Raw genomic sequence first — 9,487 nt, 5'->3', positions numbered from 1 at the left:
AAAGTTAGCCATTAATATGGTTAACAAACCTGGTTTTGGGTATGTGATGACGTTATTTTATAAATATGCATGAATTTATCTTGAAAATGTGTTGAATTGGATTGGTTGACGTGGATTGTTTTGGGTTTAAAATTTCAGAGAAGGTTAGATATCTATAAAGGGGTTATATTGAGTTAAAAAAAATTAATTCGTAAACTCCGGTAATACTTCGTACCCTATTCCGGCAATGAATATGGGTAGGAGTATTACATGAACAACTTTTTCCGCAGCTGATTGAAACGACATATGTGAAACGACATATCTGACCATACTTGCTAAAAAATTACTCCCATTGTCACATGCTCTCAAATGTTATTGAATATTTATGTACTCTTAATTTATTTTCAATTTACTTGTGTAAAATGACTTTATATGTAACTTTATATCAATTGAAATATGTTACTTGACAAATTTATTCGGAGACATAATTATCACTAATTTATATACTAAGAATATGACATAATTGTTTACAATTATATTGATACGCTATTAATATGTATCAATTTCTACAAGATTAATATTTGCAAATAAGGAACTTAAGAAATTTGTTTATTTAAAAATTTAAAAATATTCATTAATTAATTTTCATAATGGATGTTTTAATTAATTGATAATATTGTTTTATTTTTAATAATTTCACCAAATAAAAATTAAAAGTATTATAAAAAAATAAATACCTAATAATAAAATGTGTCATATCATTATTTGTTATTTTACATATATTAATTTTTAACTTTCAACTATCAACTAAATTTTATTAAATACTTTTAGATAAGCAACAACTAATAGAATCAATTGCTCAAATCAATTATGAATCAATTACCAAACAAGTTTCGCTTCGTGAAAAAACATTTTTCAGGCATTATCATTTGAGTTTTATCCCACATACTCCCATATTTTGGGTGGAGTTTCAGGCTTGATCGCCAGACCTTGTGCAAGTCCAGGATACATTCCAACTTAATAAAGGACGGCACAGCACTTGTCCCTAGGAAATGCTTGCAGTGGTTGAGGATATTAGCAGCGTGTTTGGTTCGCTGTTTTCCCCCCCTCTGCATGCGTATTCCCCCCTATGCAGCAGGCCCACCAGGAAACGGTTGTTTGGTTCGCTGTTTTCCCATTCCCCGCCGAATCGGTTACTCCCCCATTACATTGATTGCGCGTAATAGGCATTACGGCCCCTCAGCGCCGATTACCCATTCCGCGTCTTTCCCTTTTTTCTCTTCCGTTTTCTGCCCTCGTCCTCAACGCTGTCAAAAGCTTCCCCAAAGTAATCGACGGAGTCCTCGACGTTGTCAAAAGCTTCCCCAAAGTCGATCCTTCCAAGGTCACCCCTTTTTCTCACATCCATTTCACGATTTATTGTTTGATTTTATATTTCGGTGCTTGGGTGCTTAGGAAGAAATGATTTTGAAGTTATTCTTTTCTGGAACTACTTGATATTTCACCCGATTTATAGTGTTTTATGTGCATTTTTGGGTTTCATTCCCAAAATTGAAAGCCAAATCTTTCACCGGTAATCAATCATTTTTATACAATTTCTTTTCATGCTCATGTTTCCTTGTTTGGGTTTCTTTCAAAATTTCTGAATCAAATTGCTGTAGTTATTGGTAGATATTAGAAGAAGATAGTGCTGGTTTTGGCTTTGGGGGATTTGCATATACCCCATCGGGCGGCTGATCTCCCTCCCAAATTCAAGTCCATGCTAGTTCCTGGAATGATCCAACACGTCTTTTGCACTGGTAATCTTTGCATCAAGGTATCCCATCTTTCTTTTCCTTTCTGGATTTTTTTTTGTAGCTGAAATCATAGTTGAATTTGGTTCCACTTCTTTAGCACTTTGGGTTTTATGTTTCTCAGCAAGCAATTGAATATATTAATTTTCTCTTCCTTTTTTGGAACTATGGATTGTTCATTCCTTTGTAGTAGTTATGCTAAATTTATGCCTAATTTAATCTGGATTTCATGTTTTTGCCCAATTATTTTCTCTTTGAGTTGTAATATGCGAAGAGATATTATTTGCTAGTTTGAATTTGGGAAAAGCAGCAGAAGCTACCATACCTGAATTATCAGTATTTTAAATGATCGCCAGCAATTGTTTTATTTGATAATTGTAATTTTGATCCGAATAGCCATTGCTGCTACCTTGCATTTATACATGCAAAGAATGATTCCTGTCATGTTTGATCTGAAATGCGTATAATCACGTGTCAGATACTAGTTTGTGCCCAACTCTGACATGAGTATGTTCAAAATTTCCGAAGCTTTTCCGTATGTTTGAAGGATTTTATCTCAATCCTTTGAATATGTGTAGGGCATATGTGCCACTTTTGAGAAAACGAGAAGAGTCCGTGTAGCATAGCATTAAGTAGGATTGAAGTACATATTTGGTTGAACTTAGAAACATGTAGGAAGTTAGTCACTAAGGGCTAGTTTCTCATTGCTTTTGAAAAGTGCTGCAAAAAAATGCTTATGAAAAATGCTTTTGAAAAGCTTGGTCTAAAATTTAAGAGTTTACTATCTGTTTAGTATTGCTTATGGCTCTAAAAGCACTTTTGAAAAGCTATTTTTCTCTTATTTGCATAGCCAACAACAAATCAAATGAACCTGATTTGTTAGCTTTAGCTTTATGGAAATTATGCCATAGTATTTCTACCAATTGAACTTTTACGGTTTTTGTTTTTCTTATTAAAATTACCACTGGCCCAGCTAATTAGGACTAAAATTTCAGGAAGTTCAAGATTACTTGAAGACACTTTGTCCTGACTTGCATATTACCAGAGGTGAATATGATGAAGATACAAGATATCCCGAGACCAAAACATTAACTATCAGACAATTCAAGTTGGGATTGTGCCATGCCATGGCCATCAGGTATTATTTTCTTCTTTCCGCTGGTATATAGTATTGGACTCTGCATTTTAAATCAGTAAGTAGTTTGCCATTGATGCAGATTATAAATTTATATTGAAGCATGCATCTCCTGCTGTGAAAAATATGTGATTTCATGCTAATGGTGTTAAATAAATATAAAATAATCGTTCATGCCTTACATTTCAAGTTAAAATATGTTCTGTTTGGAAAACTTGTAGACAGAGATCTTGCTCTCTTTTTCTGAAGCTGCTAAAGGATGCACGAAGGATCTACAGTTTTATGCATTTGTAACTTGTGATTCTTGCGGTAAGTAGCGCCTAAAATTTGTTGGAATCATGTTGTGTTCAAGAACCATACAAGCACAAATGTAATCCACTAAATGCATAATTCCAAGTGGAGAGAAAGGTAACCTGGTATGTTCATCTAAGTTACTTACATTTTTTGCAAGTTGATTAATCATAGACTTACTGTTGCTTCTTTGTCCTTCTGCAGCAAGACCTGCATTCTACAAATATGTTGCCTTCATGTTCATCTTGAATGCACTAGAACTGTTTGCTTTACCTAGAGCTTCTTTCTAAAGATCAATATACCGATATTGCTGTGGGAACATATCCAAAAATGTAGAATGTGCTTTACCTAGAGCTTCTTCCTAAATATCAGTTAGTCCTTGATTTTTTTTTCAGTATGTACTATGTGTTATCAAGTAGATTTGGAGTTTGAATATCTACATCTAAATTATTTTCATTTCCAAGCAGAGATCTTTTCTGATCAATTTTCTTGTAACAAAATAAATAGTATCATTGTGTTTGTTATTGTAGAATTACAAGAGTCTTGTACTAATAGAATTTGATGGAGTTTGAATGGCTCACAGGTTTGATGGAGTTTATTTTTTAATTCTTTTTTAATTTTTTAATTATGTTCAATTATAATTAACACTACAAAAATTATCTCAACAAACGAAACAAAAAAAAGTAAAATGCTACAAACAAATCATGTTTTCTTTTTAAAAAAAAAGAAAGATATTTAACACACTATATTATTCAAATGGGTTTTTTTAATAATAATTATTAAGTCATCAATTAATCAAATCCACAAAATCAATTATTTTAGATTATATTTTATAGTATTATATATTATGATTTTAGTAAATTCGTATAAGAATATTTAATACTAAGAATTTTATTAAATTATATATTTATATTAAATTATATTTAATAATAATTATTTTAGATTATATTTTATAGTATTATATATTATGATTTTAGTAAATTCATATAAGAATATTTTAATATTAAGAATTTTATTAAATTATATTTTTTATTAAATTATATTTAATAATTATTATTTTAAATTATATTTTATACTATTATATATTATAATTTTAGTAAATTCATATAAGAATTTTATTAAATTATAATATATTTAATTATAATTATGTTTAAATATGATTAAATTATTTATTATTGATAATAATAATCTTATTAAAATTTAAATAACAATAACAATAATCATTTACCAAAACAAATTTATGCTAAGGGTATTCTAGTCATTTTAGTTTTTTCCATTATGCTATTACACCTCTATTCCATTCAACCAAACACAAGATTACTATTACGCCTTTATTCCATTACATTCAACCAAACAGTTGATTTGCTATTACACCTCTAATCCATTACACCTTTAATCAATTACACCTCTATTCCATTACGCCTCTAATCCAATACAGCGAACCAAACGTGCTCTAGGTTTTCATGTGATTTAGGCAGGGATATTTCCTTCTCCCGTGTTGGCGGAAACGAACAACAAAACCACTGATCAGGCTGCAAGAGACATTGAAGTATATGCATGCGCTGATCAGTGGATGGAATCTCCACCGGATCAACTTATTAAAAGCTTTGTTATGATTTCTACTTTGAAACATTTAAATGAAATTTCATTTTTATCTCTTTAGAATGTTGGGCTCGAAAGTTGGGCTACGAGCGCCCAGTTTTAACATACTCAAACCCTAAGGCAAAGAAAGGCCGAATCAACTAAGGGGATCGCCGTTTTAATCAAATAGAAGTTGGAGCTGATTGTTTGCTTGCGATTTGTTCTTGTAGCCAAAAACTGAAGCAGAGTGCTGCTGAGGGGAAGCAAGAAAATGGAGGACGGAGAGATAGAGGAGGGAATGGTGGTGGACGAGAGATCAGAGTCACCAGCTCCGCCGCGCAAGCCTCAGAAATCTCCTTACGATACGCTTAAAGAAACCAAAGCCTCGGTCGAAGCGGTCGTCGCCAAAATCCTCTCTGTCAAAAAGGAAAAAAAACCAAAATCCGACCTCAGAGAACAGGTCACCCAAATGTTCCTTCACTTCGTCAATCTCCGCCAGGTTATCTTCGTCTCTTCCTCTCTATCCCTCGCATTTCTATTTTTCCATTAGAGAAGGAAAAATAATTGAAATGTAAACCTCGTGTTTTGATTTTCTTTATTTTTCAGGCGAATCGTAGCATATTGTTGGAGGAAGACAAAGTGAAAGCGGAGACGGAACGCGCAAAGGCGCCGGTTGATTTCACGACGCTGCAGCTTCACAATTTAATGTACGAGAAGAGCCACTATTTGAAAGCTATAAAAACTTGCAAAGACTTCAAATCTAAGTATCCTGATATCGAGCTTGTACCCGAGGAGGAGTTTTTTCGCGATGCGCCTGAAGAAATCAAGGGTTCAAACTTGTCTGATGATAGCTCGCACAATTTGGTGCTTAAGAGACTTAATTATGAGTTATTCCAGGTATTTGCTAACTAAATCGAAGCTTAATTGATAAATATACTATTTTCTTTATCTATTTTTTTTGATGTTATGAAAACTGTGTTTAGTAAAGCATATAACGTGTTTAAAGGAATTAGGGTAAAACTGCTTTGCTAAGCCAATGTTTGGATATTATCTTTCTCAGAGGAAAGAGCTATGCAAACTTTTAGAAAAGTTGGAACAACAGAAGAAAAGTCTTCTGGAGACGATAGCCAATCGGAAGAAGTTTCTGTCGAGTCTGCCATCACACCTCAAGTCCCTTAAGAAAGCATCGTTGCCTGTTCAGAATCAATTGGGTGTTTTGCATACAAAGAAACTGAAGCAACATAATTCAGCCGAACTTCTTCCACCTCCACTCTATGTGATTTACTCACAGTTCATGGCCCAGAAGGAAGCATTTGGTGAAGATATTGATCTGGAGATCATAGGAAGTCTGAAGGATGCTCAGGCTTTTGCCCGTCAGCAAGCAAATAAAGACAATGGTGAGTAATGCTAATCTTATTTCTGTTTGTATGCATAGTGACCATAGTTGATAGCTCTTCAGATGTTACTTCAAAGTTATTTCTGTACTCGAAGGTAATGGACAATTAGGTTATTACAAATGGGCGTGATCATTCAAGTTGAAAAATAAGGGTTGTTAACGAAATTAACTTTGTTAGGTTAGGTTAAACTCCTAGGAGGGTGAGTGTAACTAATCCTGTCTATTTCTGCAAAGAATTTTATTTATGATGTTTCTGATACTTATTTTACTTAAGTTTATCTTCTTAACTCTGCCTCTAACATGTTCTGGGCTAGCAAATGACTTCAATTTTTTTTAGTCTAGTACTGATATTGTTAATTACCAGGCGTATCTAATAGTATAGAGAGCTCAAGGATGGAGGATGATATACCAGATGAGGAAGATGATGGACAGAGGAGGAGAAAACGACCAAAGAGGGTTCCCAGCAAGGAGGCTATTGATCAGGCGGGAGTCTATCAAGTTCATCCTCTGAAAATTATCCTACACATATATGATGATGAGGCATCTGATCCTGGATCCACAAAACTTATTACTTTGAAGTTTGAGTACCTGTTAAAGTTGAATGTTGTGTGCGTTGGGACTGAAGGATCATCTGAAGGACCTGAGTATAATATCCTCTGTAATTTATTTCCTGATGACACCGGACTGGATCTGCCTCACCAGGTTTGTGTCTGATGGCTATTATGTGCCCTGCTTTCACTGTTACCTTCACTAACATTTTTAAGCTTTCCTTTTCATGTAATACTGACTGTTCTGAATGATATTGCAGTCAGCCAAGCTCTTCATTGGTGATGGGGCTACATTTGATGAAAAGAGAACTTCACGTCCATACAAGTGGGCCCAGCATTTGGCAGGAATTGATTTCTTACCTGAGGTTTCACCATTGCTTAATAGCCAGGAAGCTTCAAACAATGAAACCAAAAGCGAAGCTGTTATCTCTGGTCTTGCATTGTATCGGCAGCAGAACAGAGTGCAGACAGTTGTGCAAAGAATCCGCTCACGGATAAAAGCTGAGCTGGCTCTTGCGTGAGTCACTGTCCTGTATGTTTGGAGTTTGGATCTTGAAGAAAACAATAAGAAAGCAAATAGGAGTGAATTCCACAATGTGGTCAAATCTGAATATTTTGGTTATAAAATATAATTTCCTGTGCTAGGTTCTTTGTTGGCATCTTTATGATATAAAGTCCCAAATTTGTGGTTTTAGTACAAATTTCTTTCTCTCTGCCTTAAATGGAACTTGTTTGTTTGATGCATCTTGCGCGTTGGAATTTGTTTTATTTTATGTTGGAATTCTCTTAGCTTGTTTTGTCTTCAGTATGGTAGGTTTTTGTTGAAAATTTGGAATTCTTTCATTGAATTACAGGGAACAGCTTGATTCACTTTCGAAGCTTAAATGGCCTGCTCTGAATTGTAAAAGTGTTCCGTGGGCCTTGCATACTCCCTTGTGCAGTTTGCATAGTTGGTCATCTGTAGGATCCAAAGTCAACGAGGCTTCGTCTCAAGTTGTTATGGACTCAGAACCAGTTCAAGAGCCCATGGATGTTGATATGGATGGAAGATCTGGTATCTCGAAGGAAGAGCTGGAGGGTTTTAGGGAAGATGGGGAGCTTCCATCTTTGCTTTCAGTTCCATCCTTCACAAATGATGCTAAACTGACTCCACTAAAGGGATCTAGTCTTAAACATTCCAAGCAGTTGGCCTTGATTTCGAAGAGCATTTTGTCCCCAGGCAGTAGGGGAAAATTACCTAGTTTCAAAAAACATGACGATGACTCTGTCTTCATGCTAGAGACTGATAGTGAAGTGGATGAGCCCCTAGAGACAGAGACTGAAAACTCTTCTTCTACTCAGTGCTGTGAAATAGCTGAAAAATCATGGGTTGACTGTGGTATCAAGGAATTTGTTCTTCTTTTAACGAAGAAAATGGACACAACTGGACACAATATGAAACTCGAAGCCAAGGTGTCAATAATTACTTCGTTTTGTTTTATCATGTTCATTAAAGATGGAAATCTGACATCAAATTAAACTGTTGCAGATTAAGATCAGCATGGAGTACCCTCTCAGGCCTCCTTTGTTTACTGTGAATCTTTACCCTCCTGGAGAAAGTTCTTCCGAGAATGACTTTTCCAGGTGGCAGAATGAAGTTCGTGCTATGGAAGCTGAGGTAAGCAACTAGAATTTCTGAAGTAGCTATTTCTCATGATAATGCATTGTGATTCATTAGAGTATTTTCTCCAGGAGTAGACATGGAATGATATTACATGTAGCATAATTACAAGCTCATGCTTCTTATGGTGAATCATGAAGTTCGGAAATGATAAAAAGTTTTACCAATTTCTTTTTCTCCTAGCAACTTTAAACTGCATTGCCTGAGAGCCTACTGCAACTATCTTCCCTAAGCATGTGCAACAAATTCTCATTCTCTGGTTGCGTCGTTGTAGGTAAATCTTCATATGTTAAAGATGGTACCCCCAGATGATGAAAACTATACATTATCACATCAAGTCTACTGTATTGCTATGTTGTTTGACTATTACATGGATGAGGCAACTCCATCTTCCGAGAAGAGGAAGAGTAGTTCCGTGATTGATGTTGGATTGTGTAAACCTGTTAGTGGTAGGCTTCTCGCCAGATCATTCAGGGGAAGGGATCGTCGGAAAATGATATCCTGGAAGGACATGGAATGCACTACTGGCTATCCTTTTTAGAATTAACGTATATCATAATTTGGATGTAATGATGCTATCTTGCTGTACGGCCACAGAGAAAGTGACTTGGATATGGATCTTTAACCCAAAAAGGGGACCAGGTTGAACCTTTTGTGCAACTAAAACGGTGAATCTACTAGTGAAGATAAGGTTGCTATGGCAACGTGGATCTGATTCCCTTGACTTTGCTAAACTAAAAAAGAAGGGGCTCAGCCTTTGATTAGCAAGCTGTATTAATGTCAGATGTGGCCTTGGGGGCTGAGGTCACCGTGATCATCGTCAATTTGTTTTTTCATAATCTTGAACCGTAAGGTATGTCTGGTGCTCTTATTTATCAATTTGCGATTATGTTTTAATTGGTTTTTGAATTTAGGGCATATGGATAAAATTACGAACAGGCATGTTTTCTAAGCTGTATGCTGAATTACACCCCTCCCCCAATAGTATTGCATGTATTTCTCTTCGTTGAGCCATCAACGGCCCAAAGAACAGAGATTGGGTATTTTCATTGGTTACTTCTGCCAACGGCCGATGGTTTAGTAAAAGAGAATAAAAGCCTAAGC

General features: G+C 35.2%; 1 protein-coding gene and 1 long non-coding RNA gene across 7 annotated transcripts; both read left to right on the top strand.

The window, feature by feature from the left end:
* The first annotated feature begins 1,062 nt into the window (after nucleotides 1–1,062).
* On the top strand, nucleotides 1,063–3,654 carry LOC107958129 (uncharacterized). Of its 6 annotated transcripts, none has more exons than XR_001700585.2 (5): nucleotides 1,063–1,363; nucleotides 1,641–1,795; nucleotides 2,768–2,910; nucleotides 3,129–3,315; nucleotides 3,403–3,654. It is a non-coding gene; the product is annotated as an uncharacterized lncRNA (long non-coding RNA). The 6 variants fall into 6 exon arrangements; XR_001700584.2 differs by having other exon boundaries at nucleotides 3,129–3,323; XR_005927216.1 differs by having other exon boundaries at nucleotides 1,086–1,363; nucleotides 1,651–1,795.
* A 1,175-nt stretch (nucleotides 3,655–4,829) lies between these two features.
* LOC107958125 (THO complex subunit 5B) lies at nucleotides 4,830–9,280 on the top strand. Its single transcript, XM_016893801.2, has 8 exons — nucleotides 4,830–5,278; nucleotides 5,386–5,676; nucleotides 5,840–6,176; nucleotides 6,540–6,877; nucleotides 6,984–7,240; nucleotides 7,578–8,175; nucleotides 8,252–8,380; nucleotides 8,658–9,280. Exons 1-8 carry the CDS (start codon nucleotides 5,051–5,053, stop codon nucleotides 8,922–8,924), a joined length of 2,445 nt encoding a protein of 814 aa, XP_016749290.1. The 5' UTR covers nucleotides 4,830–5,050; the 3' UTR covers nucleotides 8,925–9,280.
* The last annotated feature ends 207 nt before the right edge of the window (nucleotides 9,281–9,487 follow it).

The sequence above is a fragment of the Gossypium hirsutum genome, chromosome A05, assembly GCF_007990345.1.
Source record: "Gossypium hirsutum isolate 1008001.06 chromosome A05, Gossypium_hirsutum_v2.1, whole genome shotgun sequence".
NCBI lineage: Eukaryota > Viridiplantae > Streptophyta > Magnoliopsida > Malvales > Malvaceae > Gossypium > Gossypium hirsutum.
Note: the sequence above shows the minus strand (reverse complement) of the source record. Positions and strands in the feature narration are given on the sequence as shown.